This window comes from Harpia harpyja, chromosome 1 (genome assembly GCF_026419915.1).
Source record: "Harpia harpyja isolate bHarHar1 chromosome 1, bHarHar1 primary haplotype, whole genome shotgun sequence".
NCBI classification, from domain to species: Eukaryota; Metazoa; Chordata; class Aves; order Accipitriformes; family Accipitridae; genus Harpia; species Harpia harpyja.
The window spans coordinates 1,846,579-1,865,159 of record NC_068940.1 but is presented as its reverse complement, the minus strand read 5'-3'; the positions used below and the strand labels follow the sequence as shown (position 1 = coordinate 1,865,159).

The 18,581-nt window shown below is 41.4% G+C and overlaps 1 protein-coding gene across 5 annotated transcripts in view; it reads left to right on the top strand.

The window, feature by feature from the left end:
* The window catches only part of TNS3 (tensin 3), a 242,930-nt gene that overhangs the window by 45,027 nt on the left and 179,322 nt on the right, over nt 1-18,581 (top strand). For 4 of the 5 annotated variants that reach the window (XM_052794645.1, XM_052794572.1, XM_052794483.1 and 1 more), the window contains exons 2-3: nt 3,588-3,632; nt 18,194-18,305. In XM_052794645.1, coding sequence (XP_052650605.1) covers nt 3,588-3,632; nt 18,194-18,305 — 157 coding nt within the window. The remainder of the gene's footprint in view (nt 1-3,587; nt 3,633-18,193; nt 18,306-18,581) is intronic. The other variant, XM_052794721.1, reaches the window with a different exon arrangement.

Here is an 18,581-nt window from a genome sequence, read left to right as displayed (position 1 = left end):
TAGCAGGTGGAATTTGAAAGTAAAGCCCCTGTTCCCAGTCCATCACTTCCTTCCTACTAACGCTGCCTGGCACAACTCGTGTTGTTTCATGTGTTGTTGGAGCACGTTCTGTACGTGGCAATTTCCCAAATTATATATTCTTCAGTATAGTGGAGCTGATGGATGTAACGTGGGTGATAGCAGGATAGATTTGCTTGTAAACTCCCAGTGTCATTGCCTCCTTAACCTGGCCAGTGTTCGGATGTGGTGAGAATCGGCTGTATTAATGTTACTCTTGTAGCTCTTACCAACCCCATCAGCTACTAGGTTTCCCGTTTCTAACACTTCTTGCGAAAACCAGGAATTTTGACATTTCTGTAGGAATGAAACTGGGCTGTTTATGCTAAGACTGAACTTATTTAGGCTTTTTGGGGGACGAATGTAGCTTTTTTTTGTCCATAGTTTAGCAGAAAAAGAATCTCTTCAGGCCCTTTCCAAATCATGGTAGTTTTCAGCTTCCCTAAAAGAAAGATTTAGAAGAGTTTGACATCACAGATGCCCTTTTGACATCTAACTAAGGTATTGTGTAAAATACATTTGAGCAGTGGCAGCTCAAATGTGAACAATATCCTGGAAATACTAGAAGAACTACCTGTCATAATGCATATATTTGCTTTTCCTAATATCTTTAGCTTCTCCCACTCACTTTTTCCTGTTTATAAAGCAAATTTGCTTCAAAGGGTCTGGATGATAAATATTACTTTTGCTGTTTTAGCATTTGGAAGGGACAGTCATATCTTGGTGTGATGCAGGTACCATTTCTAACAACCTGCAGTGAATTTTTTTGTTGAAGCATAGTATCATGTTCGATAGACAATGGGGATAAAATTGTCTCAGCTATCCGTGTGTGCATGTCTGGGGATGGAGGGGGAAGACCATGGTCTTTAAAAGAGAAAAGGAGGGTGTGTGTATTCTGGGGAGTATCATATTAATCTGAAAGAGCTAGATGCATTCTTTGAGCTTGACTTTTTGCTCTGGGAGGGACTGGGGGGACGTAGTGTGTGTGTGTGTTGGGGGGTGGGGGGGAGGTGGTGAACATTCCTGGAGGGGATTAATTTTGAGGTGACTCAAACAGACACTTTGATCCTTTCCATCTGCAGGTTGGCTTGTTTTAGCTTGTTAATATATGGATAGCAAATTCCCTCCTTCCTTTTATGTTTGGAAAATTGCTCATAGCCCACACATGGCTCTGTAATTGGGGAGAGATTGTTCATTCTTGCCTGCAGGAAGACATTTCTCTGTCTGCTGAGCTGGAGTTCCAGACTAGATAGAGGGAATGCAAGAAAAACGTAGATGGGAAGCAGGGCTACACAACTCATTATTTAAGCTATGATTCTTGAAGAAACGGCCACTAATCTATCTGTGTTTGCATCCAGAGCACCGTGTATTCTGCAGGATGAGGGAAGTAAAATTGCTCAGTAGCGCTCTCAGCCTCCCCTCTGCCTCAGGATGAATAATTGAAGTCTGTCCTCAGTTTTGATTAGATGCCACACTATTCCCTTGTCTCTCTGCTTTTGTAGTTGGTGGCTCACTCTGGCTGCTTTGGGGTCCTGAGGAAAGAGTACAAGGGCTCTTCTCACCCACGTCACAGAGGCCTTTTTAAAAGAAACTCTGGGGGCAATTTAGTCCCCCTGAACTCAAGGTGACTGTTTGTCACCCGCTGGTGGCTAGGCCTCTGCTAGCAGGAGTTTGTGCATTTGAGGTTAAATTTGAGTAAACCAAGTAAAGCGTGGGGTTTTTTTATGTTTGAGAGGTCTTGCACTTGACTTCCATAGGTGATACGGTACTGTTTAAAAAAAGAAAAAAAAAGATCGACAAATCCCACCATTTTACAGGAGCATTAAGTGGTTCCTAATGATTGAATTGCTTTCTTAATAAATGTCTCATCAGCTTTTGTTCATGACTAAAGCAAGTTGAGTGAGTGAAAGAAAACTAACTGTGTAATAGCTGCAAAAATGAGTTTTTTGACAACTTTGTTAGATATCAGGACTTTCGATATGAGGATCTGTGGAGATCCTTGGAGGATGACTGCATGTTGCTGTCTCTGGAATTATTTGCTTCTAGATTTAGATAGATCAGTCAACAGTGAAGAGGAAGTCATAGCATAGGTCATGATGTGAGTAAGCACTGTTGCAGGTTATAAGCTACACAAGCTCCTGTTGGCTGTAATGCTTGGAAATTATGGCTGCTATAAATAATGGCGTGAGTTGGACAACTGTAAGTGTAAGCCTAAATTCCAGGTGGTCTGATTCTGCTAGAAATTTTCACTTAGATGACCTTGCAGGATCACCTTTCCCGCCTGGGACTGGGGTCACTGGAACACTGAGTTGCATGAATCAAATCTTAATCTCAGTTCAGGGAGCCTTACGTTCGGGGAATACTTCACATAAACTGAGAAGTCTATAAGCTGTCCTCTCCTTTTCACGGAGGACATTCCTGTGACTACATTCAGTCACAGACAGACAGTTAAACACAGAGGCAGAGTAATAGAAAGATCTTAAATTTTCTGCAAAGTGTCATTATGACAAGACATTTCATTTAGTCTGAAGGCATCTGTCTGTACATGCAGCACATGCAAGCAGCAAGAACAAAAAGGGCATCTCTATGTTGTTATACAGGTATTATACAATTAATATCTTGTGTATATGTGCATGTTTTGCATGGAAAAGATTGAATTTGTTGTGCTTGAGTGTGTAGAGTACAGTAGTTCAGGTTACTAAATCCCAGGGTTTGGTTTGGCTTAACTTTAAAGGATTTTATCACTTGTTCTAAGAAAAAAATACTAAGCTCCACCCTTTATTTGCTTGCAAAATGATATTTCTTTGTTCAGAAAGATCTGCACTGGTATTGATGTCTTACTACCTGTTCTGTCAGCAGTAAATTTTGATTTCTGCAGCTCAAGTTGCTATCGTGCATAAACACAATACGCTGGTGGTTGTGGGGGGGACTGCGTGGGGACAGGTTGGAGTCTCATGGGCGCGTGGTGACCGTGGCCTGTTAGCTTGCTCAAGGTGGTGAAAGAATAACCGAACAGTTTCTATAAAGTGAAAAGATGGAAAATTAATTGCAGCTAGGGGAAGGTGACAACTACAGTCAATTTAGTAATAAGCTGTGAATTGAACTTAATCTGAACTGAAAACTGGTTTGAACAGTCATTTGGCATTTTGCTTTCCTCTATGCTTCCCCCCCCCCCCCCCCCCCCCCCGGTTAAACTCAGTGCAGAGCGAGACTGGAAGAACTTCAGTCCCAGTGGGATTTGAAACAGGACTGAAATGAAAAGTTGCCTTGATCCTCTGGTAATAATATTGGGAAGCTTTTTCAGATGCTTTGGGAAACATTTGTATTGCTTACTTAACTGTTGTTTGATGTACAGAGGAGAAATGGGTATACTTAGAGCACACCCATGTGGCCATGTAGGGGTTAAATGCTATTTAAAAATTGTTTTAATGGGGGGGGGAAAGGTTTCTAATTGTAGTGAAGTATTTTTGGAATTTGCCCTGTCAGTTAGTAATATTTCACTAATTAAAGCAACTCTTTGTTTAAACCAGGCTGACAGCAGTTCGTCTGGAGATTTGGCTGGTGGACAAACCAAGGTATGTTCATTCCTCAGCGATTCAACCCGTTTTATATGCTGATGTTTCTGAAGTAGTGCTTTTAACTTGGAAGAAGGTAATCACATCTGTGAATTCCTTGTGGTTTCTCTGCTACTGAGGGTTGCAGCCTATAAACAATTTTATTGCCTTAAAGCCTTGTGTGTAATGAAAATTAACAAATAAAACAAGCAAACAGGCTCTAGGCTCTTCATGGCTGGAGGCATCAGGTTTGTTTGAACGGCAAAATTAAGGGATTATAAATTTTTGCTGAAAGAACGCTAGCAAGAGGCAGTTGTTCTCTGTTTCACTTGTTCCCTTTCTCTTGTATATGCTCTTGCTTGGGAGAACAGTGTATGTTCTGACTGTGGTTTGGTCAATAAGGCTTTATGTGTTTGTGGAAAAGTGGGTTCTCGTTTGGGAATTGTACATTTGCTGTAAAGGAGAGGGAAAGGGCTACAGTGATATATAGTGTCAGGTTGAACAACAAAGACTGAAAATTTAACAGGTTTTGCTGCCCTGAACTGCGTTATATGAGGAAAGTCACATAATACTAAAAAGCCACATACAAATCTTGAATAGCTAACTGTACACTTGCAGGTTGTATTTGCCCAATGCTGCGGTATCGCTGATCGCACTTAGTTGCTTGGTTTTGTCAAATGGCTTGCTGCTTGTGAAGAAGCCTACTTTGCCAGATCAAAGATCCTGAAAGAGTAAAACTTCTGACCGTTGTGGCATTTTGAGTGAAATCTGTTGAGTGATGCGTACCTGCTGACTAATACTTTTGGCTGGACTGAGACTTGGTAGCTTTCTTTTGAAAGATTACCTCTTCTTCATTAATAGACATTCAGAGATACATGTCAAGTCTTGAAAAAACAGTATTTGTGTCTTCTCTTCACAACATTTATAAAAATACAAACTTGCAGATCCGCCTTGTCAACAGATCTGCAAACAAACATGTCCAAGCAGTGAAGATACTTCAGAAGTTCTATTCGATTTCAGTAGCAATATTGATATATTACATGATGCGCTCTGTAATAATGAAGAACATGCTGGAACAATTGGATGTCAGAACCAGGATGAGCCTTTGAAATGAGTGTTCTCTAGTCTCACTTGTATTTTGTTGTTCCATGAAATTATTTCAGGTTTTGGCAATTGTACCATGGGACTGTTACTCTTGTAAATTGTTGTGATCTAGAAATTTGCTTTATTTGAAGAATCTGTGCTAGGAATGGTGGTTTGTTTTTTTTTTTTTTGTGGGGCAGAGGGAGCAGTAACTTGTGATAATGAATTAAATTCTCTAAAAGTGCAAGAAAATAAATCTGAGCTACAATAGAGTGAAAATTACAAATGCTTTAAAGGAAATTGTCATTGTTCTGAGAGAAGGGGGAGAGAACAGATTACTTTTCCATTGTGCTAATATGAAGGTACCCTTGGTGCAACAGACAAGAGAATGGAAACCAAAGAACCCTGATGAGGTGATACTGATGCAATGGGAGAGTATTTGATAAGAAGAGTAAGGGTTTGTGGAGCTTCCTGGTCATTAGAAGGAAGAATTTAGGGTTTCAGGTGGATTCTTGGGGCCTTTAAAAAGGATCATGAAAGTCAAGTTCAACATACATTTTAGTGAGTTTTTCTTTATTCACTGTGATAAGAGACCCTGATTTTAGTGCCAGGGAAATAACTAGGATAGTTATTTGGAAATTGGAAGTGAGTAGTTATTTTGAGCTACAAGGAAGGAGCAGGTCAGTTAAGTAACAGTTGCATTTTATGTAATTGTTTTTCTCAACGTAATAGTTTAACTATTTGTCCTTGGGTGAGTGAGCAAGTTAATCAGCTACAGAGCAGGCACTGTATAATAACTTTATAAATGTCTGTTGTGTTTGATTTCCACAAGAGCTTTAGATCTTGTAGCTGAATGTGATCCTTGTGCTTAAGCCATTTTACATTATCCTGGTTCATTCACATGGCAGAGGAGAGGAATTGAAGTTCCAAGCCTCAGGCCAGTAGCAACAAATCTTTTCGTGGCTGGGTGGGAGCACACAGGCTCCCAGTTACTAGCAGCCTGCACTAGTCAGTGACCGGAATTGAAGTCATTTGTCAAGATGGCTATTTTCTTGTGTTCCTACTAGAGGTTAACGTGTGAATGGGAATAGCTAATCGGAACGGTGGAGACCGTCCGGACAGGCAGGCAAGGGTGTTATCCTATCTCCAGGCTGGGATTGAAGTGACTTTGAAAATGGTTACAATAATAAGGTGGAGGTAAGGGTAACTTAATTCAAATTTTTTTAGGTATAAAAATCTGCAGTTCAGCAGAAGTAGGTGTAATTATGATGATGAGCTTGCTATAGATGCATTCTTTTACTGTAACATGGTATGCTTTGCTGTTGAATTTTTCTTATTCTCAGAGCTGCAGGCCAAACATCAGAATGCATATGTGAACTGAACATTATATAATTTAATACATTTACTGTGAGTTGCTCTCAAAGGCAAAGCTTGAATCTGACAGGGCAAGTGCTTTCTCTTTCTGTGTGGCAAAGCATGGCTGCATCTTGTGCTAGACATGTCTGCCAGAGCCTGAACAGCCTGTTTTCCATAGTACTGCTTCAGGTACCGGAGTGGGAAGGATGGTTAGAGCTGGAAGCAGCGTGAGAATCGGAAGAGGAGCCTTATTTTGCTGTTTGCCACAGTGACCGATGTATCTGTTGCCATCAGGCTAACCTTGATTCCTCTGTAGCATTTTTTTTAAATAGTTATGCTTCATGAAAGTGGTGTTGTAGTATGAATGATAGGTTTAACCAGGAAGTTTTGACACTGTTGCTTGGGTGTTGGTTTTTTTTTTTCTTTTTTGTGTGTTGTTTGTGTTCTTCAGTAAAAATACAAACCTACCTAGTACTAGCCTTTGCTCTCTCAAAGTTTCCTCTGATTTGCCTGTTAGGGCTTAGGTGAGTGCAGACTCCGTACAATATCATCTGTGGTTAGTAGCAATATGGGAATATGATTGAGACTTTCTGATTTGGTATACTGTTATCACATGATAAATGCTTTGAGAGATGTGTTCAGAGTGGTCGGTACAACTAATCTGGTAATAGCAGAGGAAAATAAATAGAAGGTATGCAAAATCTACAGTTGCAAGTACAGTGTTTTTCATCAGCTTGTGTTCCCATAGATTCATCTGACAAGACCACACAGGAACATCAGGAAAAATACAAACTAAATGGGTAACCACAAGTTGTCTGCTGTCTGATGAAAGTAATGAAATTACATCCTGGAGCAGGATTGTTGAGTAAACATTTCTGATTTTTGGAGTGGCACTCACATTATCCTATAAGAATTTTTTGTAGAAGTCTGTGTAATACTAGCTTTGGTTCTGTTTCCTGAAAATGGTTGATTATAACTTGATGGGGGGAAAAAAAAAGGCAAAGTTTCAGTAAAATAGCAACAAAAAAGTGAAACTAGATGCTATGAAAGAAAGGAAGTTCCACCCAAAAATGCACAATGAAGATTTTTATGTTCCACATTGGGTTCTCCCCCACTTCTTAAATTACTGAATACAAAATTCTGTATGCCAAAAATTTTGGATTTGCAGGTTTAATGAAGTGCAGCAAATGTGCCTATTTTAAGTTGTTTTATAAAAGGTATTGGTTTAGATTACTGATTGGAACAGTCTTAACTGTATGAAGTAAGATAACTTTATAAAATGAAGAAATAGTTAAGGACATAATTCCAGTCATACACACACACACACACAGAGTGCTGTTTTCTATATGAGTTACTATCATTAGTGCAGATGTTAATCTGTATGGGATTGCCTGTTTAATTAGAGCTGTTTACGTACTGAATCAGGAGTGTTTGGAATACTATTGCTTCTGGCTAGGGGAATAAATGGAAGTACGTACTTTGGGGTGGGGAGCATAGGTGTTGAGTGAAGGTGTTCTGGCCACAGATGCTGGTCTGCACTACGTTCCCTGCTTAGTGTAACTCTAGCCTTTCAAAGTACAATGGCCAGGTAGACTTCACGGAGTCATTAATACTGTCTGTGTCAGTAGGTCCCAAGAGCCACACTGATAGCCTGGACTGAAATAGTGTGTGGGGAGAGGAGGAAACTGAACTGAAGTTGCCATTTTTCCATCCTACTGAATCACCTTCTATGACATTTTCGTGTAGACTTGGAAAGCATGTTATTTTCTATTTCTTGAAGATGTAACGTAGTGACGTTACAGAAGGCAGATCCTGACTGATGACTGATACCTCCCTGATACATGTACTTTCAGTGTGCATGCTTCCTTAGGACAGCAGCTGCTAAATGCATGTGTATATGAAGTGTGCAACTATCAGCTTGCCTACCTGTGTGTATTTCTAGCCTGGATGCTGACTTTCTCTGGAGGATAGGGGGGAAACAAAAGATATGTCTGAAAGGTAGCTGTGCTGACAACAGAGTACCTGCATGAACTTAAAGTGCCAAATTGAGTATGTATTAGCGTAGCACACCAGTCTCAAGTAGGATTGTGAGGGTAAGAAGCAAAGCTCAAGCTGTGTAGCAAAATTAGCCTATATGAAATTGCTAAAATTATTCACTGCATTAGTAGTATTAGTATTAATAATATTTCTTCCATTTCTCAGTGACTGATCTACTGACATGCATCTTCATCCCTCTCAGCTGTTTTTCCTGGGCAGTGTTCTGGCACACAGCTGCTGCTGTCTGTCCTTGCTCTAGCCTGGGTCTGACCTCTTCTTTTGCTTCTGCTCTCCCTTTCTCCACTTGCTTTGCAGATTTTGGTAACTTGCCTGGTTGTTTTTGGTGTTGTGTGGGTTTTTTTGTTGTTGTTTTGGGTTTTTTTTTTTTTAATATCTGGTTCGTTCTTATCACACCAGAAATTGTTTACTATGAGACATAGCTCTTGGTAGCTCTCTGGTGTTTGTCCTTATAACTAACTGCATCATGTCATAGGAGGGTTAGTTTGTGCATTGCTGTAGTCCTTTGTCTATTTGCTGCTTTTGTAAACAGGTTCCTTAGGGACTGTCAGGACAGAGGGAGGAAATATGCATAGAAGCATGTACTTTGCATGTACATCATTTTTGTGTACCTGCAAGAATTCATCTGCAGTGGAAGGAGATTTGATTAGAGATTCTAGGTGAAGATGACTTAAAAAAAATAAAATTTAACTGTCAGCATGTCAAGGGTAGACACCTGCTGTCTCTGAATTTTTACTTTTGTTATGCCCTTCAACATTTTTTTCTGTGAACTGAAGATAAACCACGTATATTCAGAAATAGCCTTTTCCCCCCTGTTATTTAAAGATGTGAATTCTAGTCTTCAGATGTCTAGTCCTGAATATGTGGGAGTTCCAGTCTTCATGTAATAAAAGCAGTGTTGCAGCCTCAGAGATGTCAAGGCCAGTTCATTTAACAAAAAAAGAAAAAAGCCATTGACAAACACTGAGCTTTCATGATGCACATAGTCCTTTACTGCTTTCAGACGTTTCCTTTGTACAGTATTTTCCCACACAGAACAAAGTGTCGGTTTGCCAATGAGATGAGGACGAAAAAGACGAGTTTTCCAGTGTCTGGAGTAACGATTGTCTTAATGGACTTTCCATCTGTCTCCAAATTGCTTTTCCACCAATACAGATTCATATGCAGTGGAGAAGTGAAGGTGGTGAAACAAAAATGCAAAGAGCTGATGAAATTGAAAAATGTGAGAGCTGCTGCTATTTTACATTACGAGTGAGGAGTGACCACAGGCCCCCCTGGTTTGTTCCTGCTGGGAGGAGAGGGGATGAACCACTGCTCTCTACAGGCAATTGATGCCTAGGGACATTTGGATGAAGGAGAGCAGTGAGGATTTGGCCAGAGAAAGGCAGCCTTCTTGCCTTTTTCCAGCCGGTGTGCTGCTCTGCCTGCATCCTGCTGGAAGGAATGTTGGGGCCGCTAATGGGCATGCACTCGGACCCCCTTAGGTGCCGTTTTTCTTCAGCGGGTGTCACCCACCTCTAGGCAGACCTGGATCTGTTGTTTTCTGGACTGAAATCTCAGCCAGATCATAAGGGGAAGGACTTGAAACTGTCTGGGAAAATACGAAAAAGTTCCTGTATGTTGTTTAAAGTATTAGGTGGCCAACCACAATCTTTAAAGTGGGGAGAGAGATTTATCTGATGATCAGTCTTTTCCAAACACCTTACTCTCTTACATTACCCCTGCATCCTGTGGAAACCATCTTTCAAAGAAAGCTGATACCACTTTGTCTCAAGAATTTAAAGCTTTGAGAAGAGCATGTGCAAGTGAAGATCTAGATGAAGGACCTCCTCCAAGGTGAACTGACTACAAATGACAAATGTAAATGTAAGTGGCCTGAAAGAATCGTACATGAGGCATAGGTCTGGTTCATCCCTCTTAGAGAGGGATGAAGTTGCTGTTATATTCAGTCGTGGCTACCTCCAGGCGGGTCACTTGGTAGGGCGACTGAAGCTGCAGCCCCCCCGTTCCAGAACCCTGTGGCAGACTAGGTTTGTGCTGCTGCTGCTTCTCTGTCGCATCTTGCGCTGCCTTGTGTCTGTCTGGCTTTTAACTTACTAGTTCAGAGCTGTAACTGAGACAGCTAAGATGAAAAGCTTTGTGTGCGAGAGCCAGTACAATTTTCCTTTCAGCTCATGACCAATGTGTTTTTTTCTGGCAGCTGGAATTAGAAGCAGCTATACCTGGAAATCTAGATGTAGAGACCCAAGTGCTAGGCTGTGTGAGTTGAATGGGCTGTGGAGCAAATCTATCCTTTTCTTTTCAACTGTTAACTTGAAACTTTGAAACTTTATGTATCAGGTCCCAGCAGGTATAAAAGCATGTGGTAGAAGGAGAGCATGTGCAAAAAAGGATGACTGAAATGGTTAAGGGGATGGAACGGCTGCTTTTTGGGAAGAGACTGAAAAGACTGGGACTCTTCATTTTGGAAAATGGAGAGTTTAGGGGAAATATGATAGGGTTTTACAAAACCATAAAGGTGGTGGGTAGGTTGAACTAGGCAGAACTAGTTATGCAGTCCCACAGTGCAGAAACTAACAAGTGTCAGAACTGGTGGGCATTCACTTTAAAATGAACAAATGAAGGTACTTTAAGCAAGGGGGAGTATGACCTTCTGGAACTTGCTGCCACAGAAGGTCGTGGGGCAGACAGTACCAGCATGTTCAAAGCAGAATTTGACAAAATTAGTGGAAAACAGGTCCATTAGCAGATACTAAGAGGATGGGTCAGGGATGGACCTTCCAGCATCCCTGGTGCAGCAGGAGCATGGAGGGAGCAGGACACAGAAGGGGCAGGGCTGGCTTGCTCTGTTTGAATTGTGTCTCCTTTTGACATGGCGATGAAATGCTTGGGTGGGTGAGATGGACGGTGTGCTGACCCAGTAAGGCAAACCTTATGTTTTGATCCATATTTTCTGCAATTGGCTGTTGATGCACTGAGTAAATCTTGAATGTAGGTGCTTTGCCCATCTCTGACCTCTTTAAATCTATGTAAGTCCCGTAAGGTCATTTAGACAGAAACTTCATTTTCAGTTTTGTTTTGGAAAAGCGTATAGCTTTGAAACCCTGGTACCTAGGCAGTTTTTTATTGAAACAGTGAAGACCCCTGATTTCTTTTGTCTGAGAACGACAAAAGCTTCTGCTGCTTAAAATTATATCACCAAATATTTTCAATAAAGGGGAAAAAAGTACTCTTTTTCTGTCATTTTCTGTTATTCTTTGGCCCCTTATGCTCATACAGTAAGGCAATTTCATACTACCAAATCATAGGGTTCTTTTTCTTCTCGACATGAACTTTACTCAGCTGGTTCAATTGGACACTTTTTTCCTCACCAACATCTCCATGTGCCCTCACTTGAGTCACAAGTCAGGAGCAGACTCCACTGGGAGGGATATTGCCAGCTCAGGCTGCGTGATCCTAAGTCAGATCTCTCTTCTCTAGCTTGGGCTGCTTGCCTGTCTGCCTGTGAAATGCCTCAAATGAATGGGGAGTAAATGGGGTGTTTCACAAATACTCTCTTGTCTTTGCACTCCCTATGAAGTTATTTGGTAGTAGTAAATGGTAGCCGTAGTATAACTAGCTTTTTGTGTACATTTTATTGTGTGCGTAAATACATATATATGCGTGTGCTATGTCTGTCACTGCAGAAATAATCTCTGAATGTGAGTGAAACAGCCAGAAATGTCTTATTTCTGTCTGTGTAAAAATCCTTTGGTGGTTTTCACTTTTTGCCACCGTCCCGTATTCTTGTTATGCGGCATGGGCTCTGCAAAATTTATATATTCACTGGTGGTAGTTGTGTATGTACTTAAATGTGTGTGATGTGTTCAGTTAATGTCATTTGGCTAAAATACTGTGTTACTTTTAAAGCAATAGTATGTTTTCCAAGAAATTATTCTCATATGGAAGAGCTGCAGAGAATCTCGTGTCTTACGGTGTTTGCTATTTCTGGAAAATTTCTCATCGTACATTCATCTTGTCCTTGCGTGAGTGAGGCTTTTGATATAATCACTTTTTATTGTTACCAAAAAGTTGTGGTCAGCCCTGTTGTTCTAAAAGCCATTTTAGAGGGTAGATGGGTAAAATCCTATTACTTGGCCTGTATGCATGGTAGGCACTCTTAAATATTTTTCTGGAAATGAAACCTGCCGCAAACGTGGAACACGTTCAGGAGTAGGAAAGTTAACAATGCTGTTTACTACAGGGAGGCAAGAGAAAAGCTCTAAACTATTTTGTGTTATCAATAATACCATGGGCAGTCCTGTCTCATCAGTGTTTGCTTCAGGAATACTAGTTATGGGGAACTGCGGGTAACCTGATGGGATTTTCTTCTTTGATTTCTCCATGGGAGCTCTAAGTAACTGTGCAAAAATCATGGGACTTTTGCTGTGCAGACTTCGTGCAAGAGATGGGAGGAGAGGAGGTAGGGAGGTGACAGAAGTAATGATGAGTAACCTTAACAGAAAGGGCTGAAACGGGGTGAGTTGTCTGGCATTCCCCTCAGCTAGCTGTGCTGTTTTTTCCTTAGTAATGTGATTTATTTTTGGAGCAATCTTACAGCAATAGATACATGGCTTAGTTTTGCAAAGGTTTTTTAACTGGGGCTCAGCCTTTTCATGGAGACTACTTTCAGTCATCCCTTATTTGAACTTTCTTTTGGACATCCCCAATGGGCATTTCCCTAGCCCATAAAAGGTGGTGAGATACCCATTCTGCTAATACACTGCTAGCCCCTCCCTCCATGTATTTAAAATAATAGTCAAAAGCATTATATCAGCCAGTGGATTTAAAGCTACCTTGGAGAGTAGAAGAATGCACAGAGTCCCAGGAAATTGCGGTATTGGTTGGTAAGTTATTTAGAGAGCGGATAGGGAAAAGGGATCATATTTGCATAAGCATGGACGGGAAGTGAACAAAACGTATCTTTGCTTTATATGAATTTGCTGCTGTACTGAGAGGGTTTTTATGGGCCATGTAAAATTCAGCAGGAGTAGAGTCCGATATAGGGAAAGTTTATGGGGCTTTGCATGTATGTTCATAATTTTCTCTTAGCTGGAACACATGACATGGATTGTTTTAAGTTTTGGAGATAGAGAAATAATGTACAAACAGTTTTTGGCCTTTTTTTTTTTCTCCACCTAGAGTAACGTCTGGAATTAACAATTTAATTTAAAAAGTCTTAATTGTTGAGACTTTTATTTTGTCATAAGTATAATTTAGTCACTGCCTCTGACTTTGGAGGGAACTGATTCTGTAGAAGTAATAAATGATCAGCTAAGTTTGATTATTTTTTTTTTTATTATTGAGCACATATGTGAATATAGTTATACACTTTACTTGAAGATTATTTAAATGGGTTTAATTTTACAATATTTGCTTGGTTCTTTGATAAAAGCTCTAAGCCCTGTGACTATCTTTTTAAAGAATGAACCATTGCAGTTTACATAAACAATTGCAGTTTACATGTTGGAAACATGAAGTTGAAATAAACATTGCTTTGTTCTGTTATTCATTGAATAATTAACTGTTATGATGTAGTATGGTATTTGGGAATAACACTGTGAATGCCTTTTCCATAGGTGTAATGAACCAGTGTTAAGTCTCTGCCAATGAGGAACTGCTGTATCAGTATTGCCAAAACCCAAGTTGTGTATCTTGAGCGCTTTAGTCTGTATTGGCTTAATTGAGACCTGGAGAGCTTTTTTTTTTTTTTTTTTGGTGTAAACTGCCTTTCTCTTCTCAAAATGTTATGTGTCTCAAAAGTCTTTGACACAGTTGCTGTGAATTTTTTATCTCATGATGATCAGCATGTTGATACATAATGAAAATACTCAGTGATGAGGAGTATTTGAAATTCATCATAGCTGAGGATGCCCAGCTAAAGATGTAAATCTTTACACAGTCTGCCGTGTTAAATTGATGCAAGTCTGGGATAAACTTTCAGCTTCATTAGATTTCTGTGTGCCACAGAGAGCAGAGCATGACCAAAAATATTTCCTTGTGTGGTAAACAAAAGAGAGTTTCATAATGCTACCAGTTGAGACCAGACATAATTACAGCCTCTTCCTCAGGCAAAAACTCAGTCTGTAACCTGTGGTTCTGCACTGTTTTCTTCCAGTTTTTGCTCCTAACAATTACATGCAGTTTAGATTCCAGTCTTGAGCCTCATGAAAGTAGCATTGCTTGCTGCCTGCCAGAGTTGCCTTCCTTCTGCCCCTGCTCCCCCCTGGCTTTTTTTTCTTTTTTTTTCTTTCTTTTTTTTTCTCCTTTCCTTCTTTTTCCTTGGCATCTTCCATAGTGGAGAACCACAAAAGCTGTACCAGGTGACAACAAAGAAACCTTGGTCTAGGCTCCTCTAGGTTTCACAGTAGATTATGCAGAGTTCTTGTATAAACAGCTGTGAGTACTGAATCTCCTAAATTAACTGTTTAACTGAATTGCTTGGAGAGCCCAATTCCAGTAGTGGAATGTACTTGAAGTGAACAACAGGGAATAAAAAATGCATATTTTTAATTCAGATGCCAAGGCTGCATTGCAGAATATTTCCAAAATTCTGCAGAGGAAAATGACTTTGATTACATTACAAATGACATGGACAGATTGACTAGCCGATCAATTAATGTCAAGCCCTACTTACACTAAACTCCAGTATCTAAACAGTAAGTTCTCGTGACAGTTGTCTTGCTTTGGAAAAGTGCAAGCATCAAAGCTTGTGAAGAAGTGTTTGGGAGGTAGGAAATAAGAAGTGGGCCTAGATACAGAATAAACTTTCTGTGAAATTTATCTGTGAATTTCTTCAAAACTGCAGGCTCTGCAAAACTGTCCTTTTCAGAGTCTCACAGACATGTCCTGTAAACTTTAGCCAGAAGTAGAAATCTGCAGGGAAGAAGAGTGGATAAAATCTAAAATGAGAATTCTCTTTTTGTTGTCTATATATCTAAAAAGCAGAGAAGCTGCAGCAACCAGTGGAGATGATGGCATTGCTTATTTTTTTACGTAAAAGAGGCAGTGGAGATGAAGGACTCTCAGCTCTTCGGGCACGATGCCTGAACCCATTATGGCACAGAACCTCCTCACATCAGATTAGTGGAGTTACCTGGATGCAGTGACACTTTTCTTTCCTCCTAGACCTCTGTTTCTTCAAAAACATCTCCCATATTTTCAAACACAAAAAGCCCAATCATGACAGAGATGTTTCGAAAATAATAAATTTGATCTGTTTGCCATCAAGCATGTTCCTACATAACACTGGAGTTTAGCTGTTCTTTTTCTTTATGGTTTACTTTTAATATGAATCATAATTCTGACAACATCTTTCTATTTTTAACCTGAAAATAGGTTGCAGATGTCAGCAGTGGGGGATATGGGGGAATTTGTGATGGGCTTCTACAGTGAGTGATTGAAGTGTCTAATTGCATTGGGTTTGTGTGGCAAGGTTTTGGTAGCGGGGGGTTACAGGGGTGGCTTCTGTGAGAAGCTGCTGGAAGCTTCCCCTGTGTCTGACAGAGCCAATGCCAGCCGGCTCTAAGAGGGACCCACCGCTGGCCAAGGCCAAGCCCATCAGTGACAGTGGTAGCACCTCTGGGAGAACATATTTAAGAAAGGAAAAAAAGTTGCTGGGGCACAGAAACGGCAGCCGGAGAGAGGAGTGAGAACATGTAAGAGAAACAGCCCTGCAGACCCCCAGGTCAGTGCAGAAGGAGGGGCAGGAGATGCTCCAGGCGCCGGAGCAGAGATTCCCCTGCAGCCCGTGGGGAAGACCACGGTGAGGCAGGCTGTCCCCCTGCAGCCCAGGGAGATCCACGGTGGAGCAGATCTCCACCTGCAGCCCGGGGAGGACCCCACGCTGGAGCAGGGGGATGCAATCAAAGGAGGCTGTGGCCCTGTGGGAAGCCCGCGCTGGAGCAGGCTCCTGGCAGGAGCTGCGGATCTGTGGAGAGAGGAGCCCACGCTGGAGCAGGATTTCTGGCAGGACTTGTGACCCTGTGGGGGACCCACGCTGGAGCAGTCCGTGCCTGAAGGACTGCAGCCCGTGGAAGGGACCCACGCTGGAGCAGTTCGTGAAGGACTGCAGCCTGTGGGAAGGACCCACGTTGGAGGAGTTTGTGGAGGAATGTCTACCGTGGGAGGGACTCCACACTGGAGCAGGGGAAAAGAGTGAGAAGTCCTGCCCCTGAGGAGGATGAAGCGGCAGAGACAACGTGTGATGAACTGACTGTAACCCCCATTCCCCGTCCCCCTGCGCTGCTGGGGGGTTGGTAGAGAATCCAGGAGTGAAGCTGTGCCTGGGAAGAAGGGAGGGGTGGAGGGAAGGTGTTTTAAGATTTGGTTTTATTTCTCATTACCCTACTCTGGTTTGATTGGCAATAAATTAAGTTAATTTTCCCCAAGTGGAGTCTGTTTTGCCCGTGACAGTAATTGGTGAGTGATCTCTCCCTGTCCTTATCTCGACCCACGAGCCTTTTATTATATTTTCTCTCCCCTGTCCAGCTGAGGGGGAAGTGATAGAGCGGCTTTGGAGGGCACCTGGCGTCCAGCCAGGGTCAACCCACCACACTAATGAAGCATTGTAATTACAATTCAAATTTATTTCTCGGATGTTTCATCCCCTGCTTCAGCCTTTTGAGGACGTGGGCCATTCTACTATTTCTCTCACTAATTTTTGCTGATCAATACGCTTCCCTGGCGGAAAGATTTTCCTGAGACTCCAGCCTGAGTTTTATTCCTTCAGCCTAAGTAATTTCTACTGTGGTGTTTATGGAAGTATGTTAATTATCGTGGCTTTACACTGTGGGTAAGGCCAACGACGTTTCCCGAAGCTGTTCTCAAGGTCAGGCTGACTGCACGTTCCCACCAGTGAGCATGGCCTCTCAGCACCCAGGCCTGCTCAGGGGGGTCGGTCGCCGCCATTTGCGTTCCTCAGAGCTCCTCTGGCATTTCGGGTAGGCCGATGTGGAGGCAGTACTTGGAAGGCGACATTGATTTTTATGGCTGTTCCTGTGCCTGGGGAGCAGCTGCGTTGTAGACGTTTTTGGAGACAGTAAACGTTTTGCCTAGAGCCACACGTTGAGTTGCTCGACGTGTTGAGCTCAAGTTGCTCCCCGTTTGCAGTGCTGACTTTAAGGATAGTAAGGTGCAAATGTGAAATGAGGAACGTGAAGAATTCTTTGGGGAGTTTCATGGTCTGGCGAAATGTGCTTTTGTTTTCGAATAGGTAACTAATATTTCCAAAAAGTCTGCTAATGGAAGTGAAGGTCGTTACACCCTTCCAGAGGAGGTACTGACTCTCTCACAGGCTTTTGGTATCCTCCTCTGTTGTGTTACCTAAATGTTTCCTAAGTTATGGAAGCCATATAATATCCATCGCATATACGGTATTGACTTGTGCAGTGCTGTCCCCAATTAGAAATTTCGTTATTGCGTTACATTTTTAACATGATATTTCAGTTACTGTGACACGCTGTGGAAATATGTTACTTTAAACTAGTGCACTTTTCTTATGCAGGAAAGAAGCAAAAGTGATTTTAAAGTTAGCAATCTGTGCCAAAGTCAGCTTGCTTGGATGCTTTTCATTTATTGAATGAAAAGCCCAAGCTGTCTTCTGCACCAGATGACTTAAATTGGCTGTTGTGATAGGGCATTACTTACGTTATTTTTAACCAGTTTAAGCTGAACCAATGCAAGTTTTTATGTAGATAAGACCTTAGGTCAGAAGGTTGTTGGTTCATCTCATAGAGATTATTCTGTATTTCCTCTTACAAAATAAGTCATAGAGTGAAATCTGAAGTTATGATTTAAAATGTCTTGCATATCAGGACACAGACACTGCGAGAGGTTCCTCACGCTCTGTCACATGCCACACCTGAGAGTGGAAGGTTTGTGTTATTCAATAAGAGTGAGGATGAGAGAGAGCGAGCCAGCGCTTTGACATACTGCTATTATACTACTGACACACTACTGTTATATTTAATTTAAAATTATCTATATTTCACTTAAGAATATGACTCAAAAGCTGAGGGAAGGTCTGATGTTATTCCCCTTGCTTTCAGCCTCAAGAAACAGCTTCAAGGTCTCACACCTTCAAAACCAAGTCTTTTAAGAAATCCAAAATTTGTGGAATCTGCAAACAAGTAATTGATAGCCAAGGCATTTCCTGCAGAGGTGAGTAACATATAATGCGCTGTTTACTTTCTTGCTGTGTAAAGGAAATCAATTTTATATTAATGTTAAAGTTTCTAGGAATCCATGTTTCTGGAATTCCCCCTGGACTAAGTATAAATGTTACCTTGGTTTATTTCCTTCCTTTGTACAATAATGTTCCCTGCTTTTGTTGGGGAGTGGGGTGCAGTAGTAGGTAATTGGGCTTGTATAATGATGTGTTTTTATCGTTGTGCTATTCAGGCAGGTTCCAGAATAAAGCAGTGCCTGTGGAGGCTC